Source organism: Microtus pennsylvanicus, chromosome X, assembly GCF_037038515.1.
Source record: "Microtus pennsylvanicus isolate mMicPen1 chromosome X, mMicPen1.hap1, whole genome shotgun sequence".
NCBI lineage: Eukaryota > Metazoa > Chordata > Mammalia > Rodentia > Cricetidae > Microtus > Microtus pennsylvanicus.
Genome location: NC_134601.1, coordinates 102,491,720 through 102,514,451, shown reverse-complemented (window position 1 = coordinate 102,514,451; position 22,732 = coordinate 102,491,720). Strand labels below are relative to the sequence as shown.

Below are 22,732 nucleotides of genomic sequence, written 5' to 3'. Positions count from 1 at the left end.
GTTTGTTTGTTTTCCTTGGACTTTTTTATTACTTAAGAATTTTTCTCCATAAATCTACCTGTCCCACTTTTGCTCAGTTATACAAGATTTTTAAAGCATATTCTGCTTCATTTTTTTGAAACATAGTTTTCCATATGTCCATCTTTCAAGTATAAGAAAAATATTTGCTCCCTCACAAGTCTCCTTTGTCACATGTGCCCTTCAGAATTTTCTATAAAGTTACTTAGACAGTATGGACAGTTTAATATCAAATGTGCCCATCACAGACGGTAGAATTGATTTTCACTTATTTAAACGAGAAGCATTTAGCTTGCAGAACACTTTGAGTAATCAAGTTCCTGTTTTTGTAGTATCATTTTTGCTCCTGATGTTCTATGGTATCTGGGAGATGTGAACAAATTGAGTTCAGAATGAAAGGCTTTGCTTTTTTTTTGGATGTGTGAAGGCATGTAGAGACACCTTTGGGAAAATTTGGCAAAACATGCAGGTGTGCTTTCTTGTCATCCATTTTCTTCAAAGTTAAATAACCAAGAAAAGCAAAAGCGAAGAAGCAGAGAGATATTTGACCAGCTCACGTTAATCACGATGATCAGAATGATTATTTTCAATAACTGAAAAATACTTTAAGAAATAATTTCATCCTAACTGGATTTTCATGAGCAAGTTCAGCTTTCTTTTTTTGTCTACAAAAATATGCATTTATATTTAATGCATATTTTAATGTGTATATATTATAAATATATAATAATTCATTATAATAAATATTTAATTCATTATTTATAAATTTCTATACTATTTTATATAATATAAAACAATTATATATTATTTATCATTAGTATTAGTTATCATAGTCACTGTGCTTACCACTATAGAAGCTAAGAGAAAAACACCATATGACCTTTGTGTTTAAGTAAAATGTGACATGGCTAATTATACATGTCAGTGTTCGACAAACAAGTTAGAAAGTAATAAAGAGCAAGGAGATAATCTAATTCCAAATATTCATTATAAGCTTTAAATGTTACCTTAATTTATGCACCAAAGAAAGCAATGTAAGAATAGAATCTGAGAAGAATTCCATAAAGGAAGAATACTTGCATTAAGCTTTGGAGATCATTGACATTTAAATGATAATAACAGCTTAAAATAGCTTTAAAAAAATAATACTCTAAACAATTACATCTAATAATTCATCTGTTTATCACACTAACCTCATGGGGAAGGCACTGCTCTTGTATTCATATTCATATGGAGAAACCAAGGTTTCTATGAGTTAGGTAATTTGCTCAGATAATATAGTCAGTCAGTAAATATTATTGTTTCAAGATCAATTATTCTTGTCATTTTTACACTAAAAATCTCCATTCTCTATTATATAATTTAATGTTTAGAGAATTTCATTCATGAGTACTGTATTTGCATCATGTTTACATCTCTGCCTTCCCCTTTTAACAACTCCTGTGATCCCCTCCACACACTCTCAACTTCAGAAGACAATGTAATTTCTCAGTATAGTGTAGATAGTTATCCTTACAACCACAGATAAGCCTTCATTAAAGTCTATTCTCAATTGCTATATTAGACAAATTTTTATACGAAAAAAAGTTCTTCTTGCTAAAAATACTAGCAAAAATTTTAAAAGTACTGAATTCAAAAGAATAACACAAAATATCCTTTCAAAAACTGAAATGTTTTTATGGAAATACATAAGGATAAAAACTACAGTTCATATTTTTATTTTTAAAAGATTGATCTAAAATTACCCAGGATCTAAATTATTTTTGTTGGATTTTAAAGTGTTAGAGTTGATTAGCGACAAGAAAAATAAGGAATGAAAAGGTTTCTCCTCTTTCTCCAAATTGATTTAATGACGGTACCTCTGTACAATTACTTTTCTTCAAAATATTTTGAATTCCTTTTCCCATGCATATGTTTCTTGTTGGCTAGTTAAATGCTCTAATTGGTTGAGGTAGGAATTCTGTAAGATAACAGAATACTATTGTTGAATTTCTATCAATTCTTAGACTGAATTCTCTCCCAAGTTCAATCATATGTCCTAAAGCAGAGTTAAACATTCATGAGTTACTTGTTCTACCTGAAGGACACCTCTTCTCTTAGTTCCTACTAGTCATACATATATTTTACTGGTTTGGTCTCTTTCCCATTCCTTTTCTTATTTTACTATCTCAATATCCATATGTTAAAGTGATAGTTAAATAATATAATTGACTCACTTCACCTCAAAGGTGAGTTTGGGAGAAAAAAGGGCTGGGACAAAACAGCAGAAGGGACCACATATTTTTGAATAGGTGTTTAAAAAAATCCACGAAGGAACTTGAGATATGGCTTTGCAATTAAGAGCACTGACTACTCTTCAGAAGACATAGTGGTTAACACTTGGCTGGAACTTCAATCTAGAGGATCTACCAGCCTTTTCTGGTGTTTACAGGTACTGAACATGTAATTTTCACAAATATGTATGCAGACAAAACACCCATACGCAAGAAATAAAAATAAATATTTTTTTATTCAAAGTCATGAAGAAAAGTCAATTCCATATGCTTCCTGCCATTATATGATATGAAACATTCAGAGAATTGAAAACTATGGAACATGCAAGTAATTTCATTTTTTTAGAAACATCAAGTTCAATATACTGATTTTAGAGCTGAGGTTTAAACTCAGCACTTTGGACATTGTAAGAAAGCGTTCCACCACTGAGCTACTTCCCTAGCCCCATTTAGATCAGAATATGCTTAAAGCATATTTTATAGTCACTTTTTAAAATATGTCTAATATTTAATTGACTCTTTTAAAATCTTTGTATGAAAAGAAATACCTCACAAATGTATTTTTAGAGTCCATTTAGTGGCAGAAAAAAAGGTATGCAGATGTTCTTGGATTATAGGCAATAGACTTTTACTAACTGAGTGCTGAAACTTCAATGTTTGCTGAATTACAGTTCATAGTTGGATCAGGGAGTTGGCCATTTATTTTCATGACAATAAGAAGGGGAAACAGAAGTTAGCCTATTTGAAATGTAAGAAATAGGAGAATGTTTCATGATATTCCACAGAGAAAATTATACTCTAGGAAAAGAAAAAAAACATTTAAAAATCCGTGAAATTTATTAGATACTATTATCTCCTGATTTTGGCTGCTATGTTGGATAGTACCTTCTGGAACCCATATAAACAACTTTGCCATCCAGCTTGGAAGAAGTGACACTACAAACGCTCTTAGAGCAAGAGAATTTAGTATCACTATACATTAAGTGGTAGAAATATTGAACTGTGGCGATCTCCCTATTATCAGGAGGAACATAAAATAGTTAAATGAGGAGTTGGTGAAGACCTTCATTTTAACATAGTTAACTGGCAAATAAACCCCTTATTAATTTCCTAGATACACTGTCTGTAATCTCCTGCTTGTTTCTCCTTTTAGCCTGTAAGGGTGCATATTCCCTAAGCTTGAATAAGCAATGTACTTTAGCATTATATTATCTGGGTACAGATCTCTTTTGAAATATACTTTCCTGAAAGTCATCTTTTAAAATATTACAACCTCAACATTAAGGCCTTTATTATTATGATGCCATCAAGGAATCTGTTAAACATCATTTTCAGGCAGATACTAGCACTACCACAGAGTGGCACATAAATACAATTTTTTTCTTTAGTACCTGGATTTTGTCTTTCTTCAATGAAATTTATTTCACTCTATCTTTTTCTCTCTTTATAATATATTGATTGAAGTATTAGTTAACTTAATACTGTGAAACAGATTTGAAACAATGTGTAACATTTCAAAATAATAATTAAACATAGGTTATTAAATTCAGAATCAAGTACCTTCTAGAAGTTAAATTTCCCTTTTCAATTATATTTTTTAACTCTTCATTTACAAGCAGTGTGACTTAAAAACATATATCATTTGTAATCTGGAAATGAGGGAGTCAATTTTTCAGTACGTGTCAAAATTAAAAAGGGAGTTGACAAAGCCTGAGTACTCCATCATTTTGACATCATAATTTTATATAAGGTAAGAAACTATTCTGGAAGCAAAATCCAAATTTTTCTAGGGATTTTTCCTTGACCATAGAAACTACAAGGACTATGGTTTTATTACTGGAGGTCAAGCACTATAAAATCACTCATTTCTAGATAAACTAAAAGAATAAAAATCTATAAAAGATCTTATATTTTAATGTAAACACTGGAGAATGTTAATTTTCTCTTTGATGCTTATATTATTTTTCTGTATGCCATGCCTAGGGAATGATATTATGTTTATAGACTTCGGAAGGATTCCCTATACTCTAGCCACTTTTGACATTCTTCTCTGGGAATGCAGGAAAGATCACTTTTCTAGATATCCAGGGAGTGCGACATCCCCACCCCATTTTCTGCTTTCCTCATTTTAGAATGTTTTACTGCCGTTGAATACTAGAACAGTTCACAACTTGATTCTGAGCAATCCTACTATTTTCCAGAGAACTGAAAGTTAGATTATTTCAAGAAAAATCTCAATCTCAAATCTCCATAAAATGAATGTTTCATGTGTGGTGATGCTTGCTTATACATATGCACCCATGTAATTAGGAACATATATATGTAGTAATGAGGACCACCTGGCTAGATTAACCCCAGAAATAACCACACAGAAATTATATTAATTAAATTACTGTCTGGCCAATTATATCTAGCTAATTCTTGGCTAACTCTCACATCTTGATTCAACCCATTTCTAATAATCTGTAGGTCACCACAAGGTTGTGGCTTACCAGGAAAGATTCAGCGACTCTGACCTGGTGACTGTCTCCATGGCAGCTCTCCCTGTCTACCTTCCTCCTCCCAGCATTCAGTTCTGTCTTCCCACCTATCTAAGTATTGCCCTATCAAAAGGCCAAGGCAGTTTCTTTATTTAACCAATGAAAGCAACACAAATACCACTATACACATACAAACTTACACATCTCATTAAACCAGAACCAAATAATTTTTATATGCAGGTATGTAAGATCCCTTTCTTCCTATTTAAATTTTGCCTTTATGGGTGCATATAACTATGTCCTTTAAGCATTTGGGCTACCAAAATATAGGCAAATATGATCAATTGTCTAATGTGAATTCAAAGAATTAGCATTCTTTAAAAAATAGTAGAAAAATTTACCAGACTTTTGATTCTTACCGATGGATTAGTAGCCAAATGAAAAAAAATATCAATGATTTCCAGAATTAAAAGTTTCATTTCATAAGTACTATTGAATTCAAGTTGTCTAGATCAGGCAAATTAGCAGAAGCAGCAGGGAAGATCATGTTGGTAGAAACTCCTGGCACATGACCTTATCAGGCAACAGCAGCATGCCCGAATACACTGAAAGCTGAGAGACACTAAACATGACAGCACCCTCGAAACTGACAAAGGTAAAGATAGACTGCCAGAGAAACATTGGGTCCAGTGATTGTTATGGTTAATAGCAGACAACAAATCCATTCTATCCTCTTAAAACATTTTTATAATTTTTTGCTATATTGTCAATTTTATATTTGTAAAATATAAACCTTTAATCAATAAATATATACTCATGCCAAATAAAGCAAACGATAATAGGTTTTACTGAAAGAAAATGACAGTGCCTTGAACTAGATCTAATAAGAGTTAATCTTTAGGCAAACTGATCTCTCTACTACACCCTTACTATTAAAGAGATCCACCCTTATGCAACCTTTATTGTGTTCTTTAAAAATCTTCCTTTAGCCATGTAACCATCTCTTATGCAATTAAAACACAGCATATTTCTGTGATTACCATTTCTGTAAGTAAAACTGGTGAAAGGGAGTTTTAGTGTGAATTCTTAAAGATGAGTAAATTCACAGGCTGTTTCTGTGTTATCACGCCCTCCTTTCCCTCATATGTCAGTACCTAATGTGTCAGATATATCCTTTTACCTCAGAGTTCAGTTGAGCTGGTGAACAAATACATATGTTTCCCATCATAGGGTACACATGGAGCTGAAGAGAATACCTTATAATTACTATGAAAATCTTAACAGGAAACAAATCCAAATCACCTATAATATATTTTATATATCTTTGAGTATGCATATAAGTATATAAAAAATTTGCTTTCTTTTTAATTTTAGAAGTCCATTTAGAACATTTACTTTTAACTGACATAATCTACCTTCTCACAAGGATCTACAGCTTTATTTTCATAAGTCATAACTTACAAAATTACACTTAACACTAAGCTACTAAATTAAATGCAGATTTTTTTCAGTTGGAGATTCATAGCCCATTTTTAGTTTGTTTATTTTTTTATATTTTGTTTTTTATTATTTATTTATTAAAGATTTTTGTCTCCTCCCCGCCACGGCCTCCCATACCCCTCCCCCTCCCTCAATCCTTCTCTCTCATCAGCCCAAAGAGCAGTCAGGGTTCCCTGCCCTGTGGGAAGCCCAAGGACCTCCAACCTCCTTCCAGGTCTAGTAAGGTGAACATCCAAACAGCCTAGGCTCCCACAAAGCCAGTATGTGCAGTGGATCAAAACCCAGTGCCATTGTTCTTGACTCCTCAGCAGTCCTCATTGTCTCATTGTCTGCTATGTTCAGTGGATGTCGCTAAGCTCTCTACCCTAGGCCATTTTCCCACAGGTTCTTTACATTATAAAATCACTTACTTGTGATTGTTTAGGTCACGTCTTTTTATAACTGCTACACTTGGATTATAATGCCTTTCCTACTTCTGATACTTAACTCTGACTACTCCACATTCCATGCTCCTCATGACCAAGTGACACTTCGTTCCTTTTCCAAACCTCCAGAAAACATTAAAGAGAAAGAATGATCAAAGTACTAGAATAAGTATACTGGGCTCTGGTCAGCATCCAAAAGATAAAGACGAAGAAATCAAAAGGAAAAGTTATGTGTTTCTGGATCAGGATTCTGAACCATAGAGATACCCAACAGAACCTTATAGTGGATTTAGAATGGCTGTATTAAAAAGCAAGTATTCTAGGATAGAAAACTATATTATCTCACCAAAAACATAATTATTTCTCGTATCTGTTTAGCAAAGCTTATAATGGATCTGTCTTCCTGAAAAGTAGTCACCTGGTCATGTGATTGGCCAGGACAACAGGATTAAGTGTTCTATTTTTTTTGTCTTTTTTATATTTAATTTATTTATTTATTAAAGATTTCTGTTGTTAATGATTTATATGTGGATGTGCATGTTTGTACTTGAATGAGTTTATGTGAACCATATGCATGAAGGATCCTGCAGAGGCAGGAAGGCAGTATCAAAATCCTGGGACCTGAGTTAACCTGTCAAAAAGGGATGTTACTGAGACAGCATACTGCCAATAAAGTAAATTTCTGTCAATATTTCAGAGAATATGCCTTGGGTAAAAATTGAAGTTTTAATACCACTATCTTTTACATGACATTGAAAGTCACAAGTACAAATAGAAAGTCATTTGGGTATAAAGGAATGTTGGGGGAAGGCTGCTAGTTAGTTCCTAGCTGCTTAGCCCCAAAATAATCACACAGAAACTATATTATTTAAAACACTGCCCATTAGCTCTAACTTCTTATTAGATAACTCTTACATATTAATTTAACTCATTTCTATTGATCTGTGAATCACCACATGGCAGTGGCTTACTGTTGAAGTTTCAGCATGCCTGACTCTGCCAGTGACTCCATGGCTTCTTCCTGACTCTGCCCTTCTTTCTCCCATCATACAGTTCTGTTTTTCCCAGCTACCTAAGTACTTCCCTGCTATAGATCCAAAGCAGTTTCTCTATTCATTAATGGTAATCACAGCATATAGAGGTAAATTTCACATCAAAGGAAAGCTGTGAAAACAGCAAAAAGTCCACTCTATTACTGACCTAAGATAAGGATACAGAGGAGACAGTAAATCTGTAGACATGAACACAGAAAATCCAAAATAACTTAAGCCAAATGAAGGTAATTTTAAGCTGTAGGCTGAAATAAATTATACTGGATTGAAGACTATAATTCACTCATTTGACATAAATATATTCAACTTTTTGAAATAAAGACTAATATGTATAAAGTCAATGGTTTAGAATTGCAAAGCTATTTCTTCTAAGACCATTTCTCCATTTTTTTCTTTCTAGAGAAAGCTGATTTGTTTTTTGATGACATATATTTTCACTCTTGCAGAACATAAAAGACAATCTGCAACAAATCTCAGGTCGAATTGATGCTATTCACACCAAGAAGACAGGAGCCTTGCAAAATGCCACCTCTGTGGAAAGGGGGAAGCTACAGGATGCAGTGGCACAGATGGATTTCCAGTGGGATAAAGTTAACAGAATGTACAAGGAACGACAAGGGTAGGTAGCATTTTAATTGTCCTGAAAGGTTATATAGCAATTTTCAGGAAAAATTAAAATCTATTCAAATAGTTTTCATGGGTAAAAAGACAGAAAAGGAAAGGAAAATATATTACTGTATAACACAAACATATTATTACTAGTGGACTGAGTTGTTGAAACATTGTTTGCATATTACATCATCCTCTAAAGGTGCACATAATGTGAAGGCTGTTTTGTTCTTTAATTAAACTTATATAAAATATAAAACATATATCTTTGATTCTATCCGCCTCCCATGTATTTATAAGAATTATGGTACTTAGAACTTTATAACAAAAAATCCCTTCATTTTAATTTATTATTTCCATTTGAAAGTTGATATTTATACATTTGATAGTCTCTTTTCCTATACCTCCATATTTTCTAACATGAAAAGCTTATTTATTTTAAAATCAATTTTTATATCTACCGTAAGTAAAATACTTATCTTTTGTGTTAACTTTTGAAGGCATCCATATGCATTAGCCTCATATCACAAGAAGGCGAATTATTCCTTTAATAAATTTAGAATGCAAGTTTTCTCACCTCATACAAAATTTCAAATTTTGTAGTTTAAATATATACTTCTTCATCTGCCTGAGAAGAATTAAAATTATATTAGATCTCTCATGTGTGTATTTATAGTCATTTTTATACTTTAGGTTTTAGTTTACTGCTTTATACTCTGAAACAGATATTTCAGAGAATAATTTTAGTATTTACCAATGATTGCCTTTATTATATTCCCAATTATCTTTCATCTAGAGTTATTCTTGTAAAGTATAATACATTTAGTTCTGTAATATTATTTTCCTATGAATAAAATACTGACTCATTAATTCGGCATAAAAGGTTTTCACATGATCCCTATTTACCTAGATCTGGTCAACCATGCTTTTTGTTACATGTCATCTGCACTACAACTCTTCTGCATTGCGCTTTAGCAATATGAGATTGCTTTGCAGTTTCTAAAGTGTTTTGTTTCCTCCTTTATCTTTCCATTCATATTCATCAAGATTCACTTTAAATGCTTTACAGCTCTTGAAATCCATGATTATCAGTGTACTATGCTTTCTTGAAGCTTAAAGATTAGTTTATCACTTACTATAATAAATCCATAAATCATTTTATATGTAAAGTATTTTCAAATATTGTTGTTACTTTATATGCAGTATATTCTTCGATGTGACCTTCTCTTACAATTTACTATGTAGTAATAATAATTTTAATTTAAGCCTTGCAAATGTGAGAATATCGTTCCTCCATTGAAGTAATGCAATTATCTCAACAAATGGTAAAATATTTAGTGCAACAATATCTAATTTTCTTGTTGATGAAGAAGAGAAAACCAGTAATCTGATATAAATACTGTACAAGACAGTCTTGCATTGCTACTGTAATATATTTTCATACTCTGTGTGGACTAATTGTAAGTTACTGCAGGATTCTCCAAATGATATTAGATTTATCACCTTTTGGAATGAGTTCATTCCACTGCCTTTTGTGTGTTTCCACTTATTTTCTTGTACCATTCTGGGCTATGCACATATGCTAAGAACTTTTGGAGTTTCTTGAGTATTCAGTGATCACTGTGCTTCTGTTGGGACCCATCCTTGAGGGGGGAAGGGGAGGAGGGCAAGTTCAGAGAGGAAGGAGTGAGCCAGGCATGATGTTGGGGAGAATCTTATAGCCTGACTGACTAGGAATCAGATTTTTTCCTTATTTATACAGAATTCAATTAGCAGGGATAGATTAATGTTGTTCTAAAGTATAGATCATATCACGTGTTTCACTTTCTCTCTTACCCCCTCATATCTCTTATTTATTATTGAAAAACCATGACAGAACAGAGTTCTTATAAAATCATTTTGCCTCAAGTTTAAACATAATTGATAAACTCTTATCTATTATAACCATTTTTACTCATTAAGCCCATAACCCAAATTTTAAGAATCTAGAGGCACATGTCAACCTGTTCTCAGGCTAGTAGCCTTGGTTGCTTAGAGGATGCTAGACCAAAACAAAATTTGCAAGTCAGCCATGGCAAATTATCATGTCCAAAGCAGTGTATTAACTCTTAATGGTCAGAGTGTACAAAAATATCTACTAGCCAAAGCTGCTTCAGATATTCAAATTCTGGAACTGTACAAAGGTTACATTATATATGTGTGTGTGCACATGCACAAGCATGCATATGTGTATGTATTTGTTTTTAAGTCTAATCCTGGCATTCTGTCGTTCCTTGTTCATATGACACCATAGTGGCTCTGCATATGCTAATTCTTCTAAAAAAGGGAGGTCCTAACTTCTCATTTTTTTAAAAAAAATCATTGTTTCTCTATATTTTGTTCATCAATATGAGTCTCTGTGTAGGGCAGAGGTAACTTCAGCTAATCGAACTTTGTTGTTCTATATGCCACACAGTAGCCTGAGTGTATAGTTAGTTGGAAGAGGCTTGCCATCTGATCTGTAGCCAACTCTTCTAGTCCACTGAACCTTGTTGAACTTTTAAATTTATGTTGTTTTGATTATCTTGTTCTGGAGTACTTACAGGGGCAAATGTTCCAAAAAATATCTCATAGCCTTATAAAGAGATCTCTGGCATCATTATGTGTGTCACTATCTCCAAGGTGTGAGGAAGACCTTCAAATAGATAAGGGCATCTCCCTAAAAGCAAGAGGAGGAATCTGTTTAGGACATTCCTGGCAAAGCTTAGAAACAGTAATCCCTGGGAAAGACATATATGATTCGTAAAAAATTTTCCATCAATTCAATATCCCCAAACTGAACAAATGTCAAAAGGCCCCCAAGTATGCAACAGGTGGAAACGAAAAGCAAAGGTAGGATGGTGACCATCATGTAGCTTAGCTTTGCTGGATCTTTGTCCAGCAGCTGTGCTGGCCTTATAACTTTTGCGGTTTCTATCAGATATGGCTGTGCCAAGAAATATGTAGCATTTTTGCTTTCCGAGGCTCCTTCTTCATGTTTATCGTACATCTGCTAATATGTGGTCAGCATGTTGACTTTTAACAGAGGAAAACAGTTCTTTTCATTTCACCTTTGACCCTAGACAGAATATTGACGTAGGAACACTAATGCTAGTCCTTAAAGGAACTAGCTGAAATTTCATACAAATCTGAGGTATTTTGAAATTCTGGTGAGTAAAGAAGTCTCTAAACTCTATAGTCTTACTCTTTCTTGTTCAAAGGCCAAAATGGAATTCTCACTTTCATTTGGCCTTCTCAAACATTTAGAAGCTCTATCACTTTCTGTGATGTTTACTGAAATCTAGGTAAACACTTGTAAGTAACTGTTTATAAGCAGAAACTCTAGAGTTCATCTTCCTTTGGAATTGTGGCTTCTTCCTAGACTGACTGTGCATTCTTGATCAAAGTGTTTAGCTTTTATTCTCCCTATTTTTAAAATGGGAGAAGAATATTTCTCAAACTACTCTTTTGTCATGAGGAGTCAGTGAAAGAGCACATGTATAAGGACTTTTGTAGTGACAACATTGATCCTGTGACTCCTACAATTTTGATTTCCGATAATATATTATGGTTTTACTTATTTGTTTATTTCATGTGGGGAGAGGGCATTCATGTTCCATTGTACACAAGTGGAGTTCACAGGACTCTTTAAAAAGATGTTTTCTCAGTCTATCATGTGGGTCCCGAGGAATGAATTCAGGTTATCGGCATTGGCAGCAAGCACCTGCTGAGCCCATAGTTTATTTTTATACTTCCATATTTTTTCCTCTTACTACAGAGGGATGAGTTAGACTCAGTCTCTGCTTTGGATATCATTACAGATATGGAAACAAAATTGATAGCCAGCCAGTAAGATAAGGGTAGATAATATAAGATATGCTATTCTTATGGCAAGAGTGATTTCCCCAGTGATTGAAATTGAATCATGTTATTCAGACTCAGAATGACTCAAAATATAGTACTTCTGTCATGATTCATTCCTTAAAAATAATATTTAAATAATTTTTGAGAATTTCATAGAATATCTTCTGACCATTTTCATACCCTTCTCCATCTTCTCCAAGATCCACCACCATTCCATTACCTACCCCTGTTTGTATTTTCTCTGAGAAGAAAACAGTATTTTTATGCTGTCCAAATACCTCTGCTGTAGGGCAGGCCATGGGATATGGTCAACATACCAAGGTCAAACTCCAAAATAAAATAGACTCTTCTTCTTCCAGCACCTATTATATCCTCGCAGTTCTTAATACATGGTGCAGCTTGGGTCTATCTGTACCCTTAATGTTGGGATTCTGTCTGGCTTGGGCTTGTACAGACTTTGTGAGCATTGTCACAGTCTTCTAGTGGATATGCAACCTTCCTGTTGTATGCAGAAAATGGTCCTTGTTAGTCATCTAGCATTTCTGAATCTTACGATCTTATCTTTCGAGATGCTTCCTCAGCCTTAGGGAGAGTGGTATGATACAGATGTCCCATTTAGGGCTGAAGAATGCTCTGCAGTGTCGTCTTCTCTGCGTGATGATAAGCTTGTGTTTTTGTGCTAATTGCTATAAAATGTAAGAAGAAACTCACTACCAGTGAAGAAATGTAATCATCAATCTTACCCACCTGGGAACCCTATGATTTACAGTAATTACAGAACTGGAAAATACAGCCAACCACAGGTGCAGCAGTAGCATGAATGCTATGGCTTTAACCAACCACATTATGTTCAGAATTTAAATTCATACGATGGGACCTATACGTGGCATGATTGCAAACAAGAACCTGTGCCTAGTGGTGTCAAAGGTCCTATAAGGAATGTGGAAATTTAAAAAAAAATGCTTCCTAGTATTAGAGATGTATTATTATATCTGCAATCCTTCAAACTGGTTTGCTAGTGGATGGTTTTATACTCATATCATACTAGCAGCACTAATGGGGCTTAATAAGTTATCCAAATAAAGCATAAATTTGGGAGTTGGAATGATTGGAAGTTGCCAAAAGAATGTGTTGTGAAATGGGAATAGATATGATCATATTTCATTGTATACATGTATGGGGGTCTCGAGAATTAAAAAATATGATTTTAAGAAGACCTCTAAATGGCAGACACTCTGTATTGTTTTCTTTTTTTTCTAATACAACTTTTATGATTTCTAAAGACAGTGATGAATAGGTAATTATAGCACAATTGAAACAGAATCATAAAAAAATCAAGCAGTTTCTAGACTCCAAATCGCTATACAGCCATAAGATGGCATTATTGTATTACATCACGTTTCAAGTCTAGTATAAGATGGTGTTTTTATAAAATCTTCATTCCTCCTTGTAAAATCCATTTAATCAGATGTTTCAGGGTAGATCTCCTATGTATATAAGTATTTAAATTCAAGATTTTATGCCTTATATATAATTTTAAGAAAATATAAAGTCAAGATCACTGCTTTAAATAACGTTGAATTTCTATAGCAAAATTCCTTTAAATGGGTAAGAAAATCAGTATAAGTATATATTTGTTGTTTTTTTTTTTGAGACAGTGCTTTTCTGTGTAGCTTTGGAGCCTTTCCTGGCACTTGTTCTACAGATCAGGCTGGCCTCGAACTCACAAATATCTGCCTACCTCTGCATCCCAAGTGCTAGGATTAAAGCCATGTGCCACCAATGGGCAGCATACGTAGATCTTTAAAATGGAAATTTATTATTTATGATGTTTCATAAAATCAATTAAATATTGGTAAATAAACATGTATGGGGAGAAAATAGTTTTAAAGAAAGAACAATTGTCTAGCCCTGTGTTAACTAAAAGAAACAAAACTTTAAAGAATAAGTATACTTTTATTTTTTTTGTTGTTTTTGTTTTTTTGTGTTCTAATTTTACAGCAAGCAATTTTTTTTTTGGCTTTATTGACTGTTCTACCTTTCTTATCTTCCCAACATCTATTTCAGATATACTGTTCAATAGTTGACAATGCTGGTTTTAGTTTTATTTTTTAATTTTTATTCTTCTCTCGTGCATTACATCTTGACATCCCTTTTCCTCTCCCCCCACTTTTCTATTGGGTTGTCTCATGAAGTTGCTGGCTGATGCCTCTCTGATGACAATTGGGCTAGGCATTAATCTGTGAGTATAGCAGAATATCATTAGGAATAATTTCATAGACCTTTATTTACACCACCCCATAAGTCCTGCATGGTTCTATGCTGGGCCTCTGGTCTATCCTGCTTCTGGTACATCCACTGTGGGCTTCCTCTTTTGGCATGAGCCTCCATATGGACTAGACATTGTTTGACCACTCCTAGAAAGTCCTGTGCCACTGTTATTTCTGTACAACTTAAAGGCAGGCCAGATTGTTTACCAACCCCACTGAAGGCTGATTTCCAAAATATAAAAACAATTAAGAAGCTAGATCTCAAAAAAACCAAATAATCCAGTTTAATAATTGGGTACAGATCTAAGGAAAGGATACTCAACAGAAGAAGCTAAAATGGCTGAGAAACACTTAAGAGATGTTCAACATCCTTAGCCATCAGGGAACTACACATCAATATGAATCTATCGCTTATGTTGGAGAGGATATGGAGCAAAGAGAATATTCATTCTTCCATTTCTGGTGAGAGTGTAAACTTCGACATCCACTGCAGAAATTAGTGTGGTGATTTCTCAGAAAACTGGAAATCAATTTGGCACATGACCCAGCTATATCACTCATGGTTAGGAATTTTTTTAGATGTAACATTTTCTTTGAATGATATATTAGTTTCTTCTACTGAATCTTCCATGCCTGAGATTCTTATTTCCATCTCTTCTCTTATATTCTGTTGGTGATGCTTAGAACTGTAATTTCTGTTTGCTTACCTAGATTTTCATCTCCAGGATTCCCTCAGTTTATGTTTTCTTTATTGTTTCTATTTCCATTTTCTGGTTCTGAATTATTTTTCTCCACGTGTTTGCTTTTTCTTGGCTTTATGTTAGGAATATATTCAATTTCTCTAATTCTTTTGCTTGTATTTTCTTCAATTTCTATAAGGGCTTTATTTGTTTCCTTTTTAAAGTCCTCTGTCATCTTCATAAAGTTGGTTTTAAGGTTATGTTTTGTGTTTCATCTGTGTTGGAAAATTCAGGACTTACCGGAGTAAGATAGCTGAGTTCTGGTGGTAAAATATTGCCCTGGCTGTTGTTGATTGTGTTCTTATGCTGGTCTCTAGACATCTGCATTTGGAGTTATTATAGTTTCATGTGCTTAATTCTGAGTTTGTCATTGTTCTATGGGTGTTTTCTCCCTTCGTTTCTGTTTTCTCTTTGGTATTTTAGCTTAAGTGACCAACAATTCTCGTGGCTGTTGTAGCCTCTGGTCCATCAGGGTACCTCTGCTAGAATTTTGGCAGCCTGTGTGGCCTCTGGGGTTCTGGGTGCAGGTGTGGCCTCTGGTAAAGCATGAGGCTTCTGCTGGAGTTATAGAGTGCCATACCATTATGATGAGAGGGGTGGCTGCTGAAGGTAGGCTGGACATGCTCTGAGGAAAGTTTAGTGTTATGTGGACTGGGAAAGACCTTCTCTGGAGTTTTGGGTGCTAGTGTCGCCTCCAGTAAAGCAGTTGGGAAGGAATACATATTCTATAGCAATCTTTTTAACTGAAAGACAAGCACATTTGAAGTTCAAAGTCATATGCACGATCCTTTTTGCCTTTCTTTACAAACCTTCTTTAAATACAAGCAGCAGCAGTTTCTAGGTTTGTGTGGTGTTTAATTTCTTATTGTGATGCTAATGATATAGAAGTTTCCTCTAATAATTCTTGCAATACTGAATGTTTAGGTACAATTTTCTGCATGGATGCCATATTAGAGTGAAATTTATAGATTTACAGATTGTAAAAGGGAAAAGAATCTAAAAACAAGAAAGATGTAAGCAGGATAAAAGAAAGAGTTTTAGTAAACACATATTGCCTTGTATTTGTTTGAACATTTTACCCTGAACCTCTGAGAGCACTTTATCATTTCCCAGGATAGCATCGTTAGGAAGGTTAGAGGGAGTACGGCTTTATAGAAAGTCTTTTCCCAGAATGTCATTATCATTTTTAAACCACAACACCACATTTCAGTTGAATCTGAAATTGGGAGAGCTGGAAACTACTTCTGCAAAAATGTCTTCATTGTTTTCCTTTGTTGGTGCCTCATAGATTTTACTGTCCTGTGCACAGGATGAAGAAAATAAAATAACGAATGAAATAATTACACTACACAGTAGATATCCGGGGTTTTAGATCTATGTTAGAGAGCTTGCCTGTCACACCCAAGGCCATGGGTTCAATCTCTAGAATGACATTAAACAATTAAAATATATGAATAACTTTAAAAATAAGGCTGGAAAAGAAACCAAAACAATCTGATTTGAAGAGAAAATTCTTCAGTCATCTCTGGAGAACAAGCATACCACTCTTAGAACATCTCTTTTCTCAGTTATTATTTCTCTAATACATGTAATAAATGATTCACCTCTTTTGTCAATATAAAAGACACTACTGCACACTGCCTACTGAGAAGGATAACACAGTAATTCCATGTCATCACCTTATTACTGTAGCCTCTAAAGTGCAAGCTACAAAGACAGAAGCCTAATTTGGGATCATTTCCAGAATTGCTCCCAATAAAGCATTTATCTATGGCATTAGTAGTCCTCTTCTATTTGTTACAATATCTTATACAGTTGGGAAGATACATGAGAAGCATATAACAGATATTGATAATTCAAGAGATAGCCCTTTTCAGTTTTCAAATTAGTCTCTACCAAATCCGAAGTTTTTCATGTGAGCATGAACTGTCATTTACCATTCTAGGTGTAAAAGTCTATATGCCAATATATTATAATTCAACTCTGAGTCTCTATATTATCTAGAATTAAGGAGAGAGGAAATAATTAACATGCCATGAACATGAGTAAGTTATTTATATCTCATTCCAAGATTTTTTTTTACTGTGAGAAATTGCATCAATTATACAGATAAGGAAAGGAAGATGTGATAACAGTAAGAATAAGACAATCTATAAAAATCTATTTTTTAAAAAAAAATTAAATATCATGATAAAGGGGAAGACTGCTTTGATTTTAAATTTCAATATTATTTTTAAAAATCATTACTAAGTAAACAATTTTATGCAATCATTTTTTAAATTTTCAGTATTTTTATTAAAAAATGAGATCCTATGCCCACAAATGTAGCAGAATTTTTAAAAATGAAGACACATTACAATTCTAAATATTAAAAGTATTTAGAAATTTATACTTGACTTTCACATTTCATGTCAGATAGGTAACGTTATTTCATTTACCATATATGCTACTACATTGATTAGTCTGGATTAGGTTTTAGTTCAGAACATAAGTAACTGCCTCGGTTTTGTTTCTTTATATATTGTCCAGTGGTATTAAGTACACACATGGTAATCAATAATATCTGCTAATAATAGTAACAGAAACTACAGATTGATAATGTTTATATGTGACATTATATGACATATGCCAGATATATCACAAACATTGGAGAATGTACATCTCTTACTAATCTACCCTGTTGTTCTCTTTTCTAATCTTTTGTCTACAGCTATGTAGCCATGAGTATTCAATTTCACATCTACCCTCCTCCCAAATAATTCTACTTCATGCTGTTTTGTTTAGTTATTCATATTTATACCAAGTCATTCATATTTATATTTGTACAGTCATTCATATTTCTATAATCTAAGTTAATCTGTAGACAGTGTAAATATCTTTTACTGGTCACTAAACACTGAAACAGCAATTATGAACCAAATAGAGGACACTGTGTTTTTATCCATATGCCCCAAATGCATTGTATAACTTTATGTTAATGACACAGAAGTTTGTAACACTGAGGTTAAGAATATAAGAGGTTAAATCCACAGAGTTAGTATTAGCAGATTGTCTTTGTTGGGGTTTCTATTACTGTGAAGGAACACCATGACTATGGCAACTCTTCTAAAGGGAAACATTTAATTGAGGTGATATTACCATCATTAGATGAGGAGTCCGTTTTCCTCATAGTGAGATATGATAGCATGCAGGCAAACAAGGTGCTGGAGAGACAGGAAAGAGTTACACATCTTTCAGGCAATAGAAAGTGAAGTGAGTGAGGCTTGACCAAAGGAGACCTTAAAACCCACCTTCACCATTGACACCCTTCCTCCAACAAGGCCACACCTCCTAATATAATAGTGCCACTCCCTTTGGAAGCCATTTTCTTTCAAACTGCCACATTCTACTTCCTTTTGCTCAAAGACTTGAAGCCATATCATAATGCAAAAATGTATTCAGTCCAACTTCAAAAGTCCCCATAGTATACAGCATTATCAAATTTATTTAAAAGTATAAAGTTCAAAACTGTTCAAAAATTCATACAGTATCTTAACTTTAATACCCTGTAAAATAAAAATCAAAAAGCAGATCACACATGCTTCCTACATATAATGCACAGGACACATATTACCACTCACAAATATAAGGAAGGGAGTATTTGGAAATAGCAGACCAAAGCAAGATCAAAAACTAGCTTGGCAAACTCCAAACTCTGCATCTTCATGTCTGATGTAAAAGTGTTCAGATCTCTGATTCCATTGAGCTTTGTTTATTACAACATATTTTTTCTCTTGGGCTGTTTCCACTCTTGTAGACAGAAGTTTCTACCCTGCCTAGTCCTCAGCCATTCAATCCCAACAAAACATGCAGAGGCTTATATTAATTTTGAGCTGTTTAGCCTATCAGCTTTTACAACTTAATTAACCCATAGTTCTTATCTATGTTAGCCACATGGCTTGATGCCTTTCCTTTTATCAGGGAGGCATTCTCATCTTGCTTTCTCTGTGTCTGGATAACAACTGCAGATTAACACTTTCTTCTTACCAGAATTCGCCTAGTCTGGTTGCTCTTCCTTTACTTCCTGCCTAGCTACTGGCCAGTCAGCACTTCAATAAACCAATATGAGTGACAAATCTTTACAGGGTGCAGCACACTCTCTTAGCAACTTTCGTCATCAAGTATCTTGTGGCTCTGACAACTCAAATATCTTGGTGTCTCCAAGGTAATCATGGTATCAATTTCACAACTTCATGCAATGGCCTCTGTAGACATCAATTTAGGGATACCCCTCAGTGGCTTTTCTTCTATCTTTAACTCCAGAACCACGTGGGTGAAGCTTCCAAGTTCTGCTGCTTGGTGGGTCTGGAACACGGTCCCCTCATTTTACTGTTTTACCAGCTTTCTGTTTTACTGCCTAAGCTTGGCTACCTTGAACTTACTCTGTAGATCAAGCTTATCTTAAACTCAGAGATCTGCTACCCTCTGCCCTCAGAGCTGGAATTAAAAGCATGCACCACCACACCCCACTCTAAGCTTTTCTTTAATTGCTGTTCACAAGTTGAAAGCTTATCTGGGTAGTATATTTCCCGGTAATTAAAACTCCCTTTATTTCATTTCTTAATCTGTTCATCCCTTGAACACAGAACCTAACCTCATTTTACTTTCTGGTGCTCCTTTTCTCCTCAAATAATTTTCCTTGCTCAACTTGCTCATATGTATATGTATGTATGTATGTATGTATATATATATCTTCACTAAAATTAACACTAGAAACCATACAAAAGAGTCTATACTAGGCTCTTTTAAGATTTCCTTTGCCAAAACTCTCTACTTTAGCCTTAGGCAAACTTTTCAGACAATGGCAAAGAACAGCCATATTCTTCCCAACATATCACAAGAATGATCTCTAGGCAACATACTAAAATTGTTCTCTGAAACCTCTTCAACCAGACCCCCCCCCATGCACAGTTTATCAAATCACAGTTAACACTGAAATTATCTGGTGCGAGTGAGAAGGAGACACAGAACGCCAACAAACCCTCTTAGGAGTTTATTAGAGGGGAGTGTGCACAGGCCTGGAGATCAAGGTGCAGAGAGAGAGAGCGAAAGATGGTGCATCCAGCTTTTAAAGGCTGCCCCCGCACATGTGCACAGGGGGTTGGTGTGACTACATCACACTGAAGACGTAGATGAAGGGTAACTCACACATGCGCACAAGGGTTTAGCTGAGTCAGACGTGGATGTAACCACAGATGCGCGCACGTGGGTCACGTGGGGTCTGGATGATGGGTGACTCATGCATGCATGCAAGGGTTTACCAATGTCATACGTGGATGTAACCACGCAAGTGTCCACATGTGTCATGCGGAGCCTTTTGTGCCCGAGGGCCTGACCACACGTGCCTGCCTTTAGAACCTCGAAGTTAAGACTTATTTGTGGCTGAATAATTAGAAACACCAGTGTCTTCCATGCTCCTCCTAATATGATCCATTAAGCAACACTTAAAACATTCCGCTGGTTTCTTAACCCAAAGTCGCAAAGTCCTAATTCCTCCAAAGAAAATCATGGTCAGGCCTATCCCAGTGACCCACTGCCCTGGTACCACCTTCTGTCTTAGTTAGGGTTTATGTTTCTGTAAAGAGACACCATGATCACAATAACACTTATAAAAGAAAACATTTAATTGACATGGAGGCTTAAAGTTTCAGGGGTTCAGTCCATTATCATCATGGACAGATAACTGAGATACATTTTGCAAGTAGCAGGAACTGAAGTGAGGGTCTCACTGAGTGAAGCTTGAGCAAAGGAGACCTAAAAGTCCACCCCTATCTTGACATACTTCCTCCAACAAAGCCACACCTCCTAATAGTACCCCTCCCTTTGAGAGCCATTTTCTTTCTAGGCAACACACAAGTACTCAATTTTAGTTGACTGACTACCAAAACCTCATTAAAACAAACTACCAACATATATCTTTATACATATTTATGATTTTTCTCATATTTTATTTAAAATTGGAACCATGAAGTATATTACAGCACTTTACTTAGATACTTAAATTAGCCCTTTGATTATATTTTCTAGATTATTTACAATGTCTTCTAAATCCTTAGTTTTTATCTGCAGTTGTGGGAAGAGTCAGATAAAGGGAGTCTACAGTTTTAAATGGAAGAACTTTTGTAAATGCTTCAAACGTAATTCCTTTCTTCCATCAGCCTATTTTTTGTATGTCCCTATCATTATATCAAATCATTGAAGAGTTGCAATCTGGTTCACTGTTGATGATCACCATTTCACACAAGATCATTTGCCTTATATCTTCATAGATACTTTTAAATCCTTATAGTTCATATAGATCACATGGTTCACATGTCATATGTGCAAAAATGTACATAGAGGCTAGTTTAATACTATCTTCATATAAGAAATTGGATGCCTATGAAATTCACATGGCACAATTTAGCCAGAGTCTTTTTCTTATAGCAATTGTATATTTCTGTTTCCAAGGAGAGTTACATATACACATTTCCTTTCTTGAACATAGACACTTCAATTTCTTCAGTGTATAAGTGATTCATTTACCTTATTTATAATTTAGTAAGCATATATTTTAATTTTGTATAATGAAAAGACTATAACTATATACTCGATCCAATCTTATATCTGTATAAAATATTCAAAGCAACATTGTATATCTGTAATATTAACATTTTAGAGATTATTTTGCTATCTCTTCACTTTGTGTTTCTTTACTTTGCCAGATTATTAACAATTTCTTTGATTACACATTTAAAAAATACTTAGAGTTTATGAGTTTTGAAAATTCTACCATCAAAACTCTACTAACACATTGTTTTCAGAATTGATTTTTGCTCCATCAGTAAAAATTTGCATAGCCAAGATTGATGTTGATACAGTGATACATTAAGGAAAGCATATTTCTGTCCCTGAAAACCTCTGGGGTTATTCAATCATTGCAGGTTGGTGACTGATAATTCTTGATTTCTAACTAATTATCCTTCAGTTTTGCACTTAAACTAATCTATGTCAGGAGGTAGTTCCCACAAAATTCATATTATAAGGCAATAGAAAAAGGTAAGGAGAAAGGACAAAGTATGCATATCAATGGTCTTTTAAAATTCAGTATATGTGCATGTTCTCATGTGTGTGGTAACATGTGAGCCATGACAGTTCTGTGTGCCAAGACATGCATGTGGAAATCGGAAGAGATTTTTAGGCTTTTGTACTTATCCTCTACTTTGAGGTAGAACTTATTATTTGTCACTCCACACACCAGACAATCTGATTCTTCAATTTCCTGTGATTCTCCTGCTCCTGCCACTGTCTCCATTCTCCCTGTAGAAACTCTTGATCACGGAGCTACATCATCTACCTTTGTACTCATTCTAAGAATCCAAACCCACATAATCACAATTCTATAACAAACACTTTACACACTTAGTCATCTTCTTCATCCCAAATTGGCTTTTAAAAAAATTGT

At 34.4% G+C, this 22,732-nt stretch overlaps 1 protein-coding gene across 8 annotated transcripts in view; it reads left to right on the top strand.

Annotated features, from left to right (window-relative positions):
• The window catches only part of Dmd (dystrophin), a 2,313,977-nt gene that overhangs the window by 1,125,120 nt on the left and 1,166,125 nt on the right, over positions 1-22,732 (top strand). For all 8 annotated transcript variants that reach the window (XM_075957213.1, XM_075957212.1, XM_075957218.1 and 5 more), the window contains exon 43: positions 8,195-8,367. In XM_075957213.1, coding sequence (XP_075813328.1) covers positions 8,195-8,367 — 173 coding nt within the window. The remainder of the gene's footprint in view (positions 1-8,194; positions 8,368-22,732) is intronic.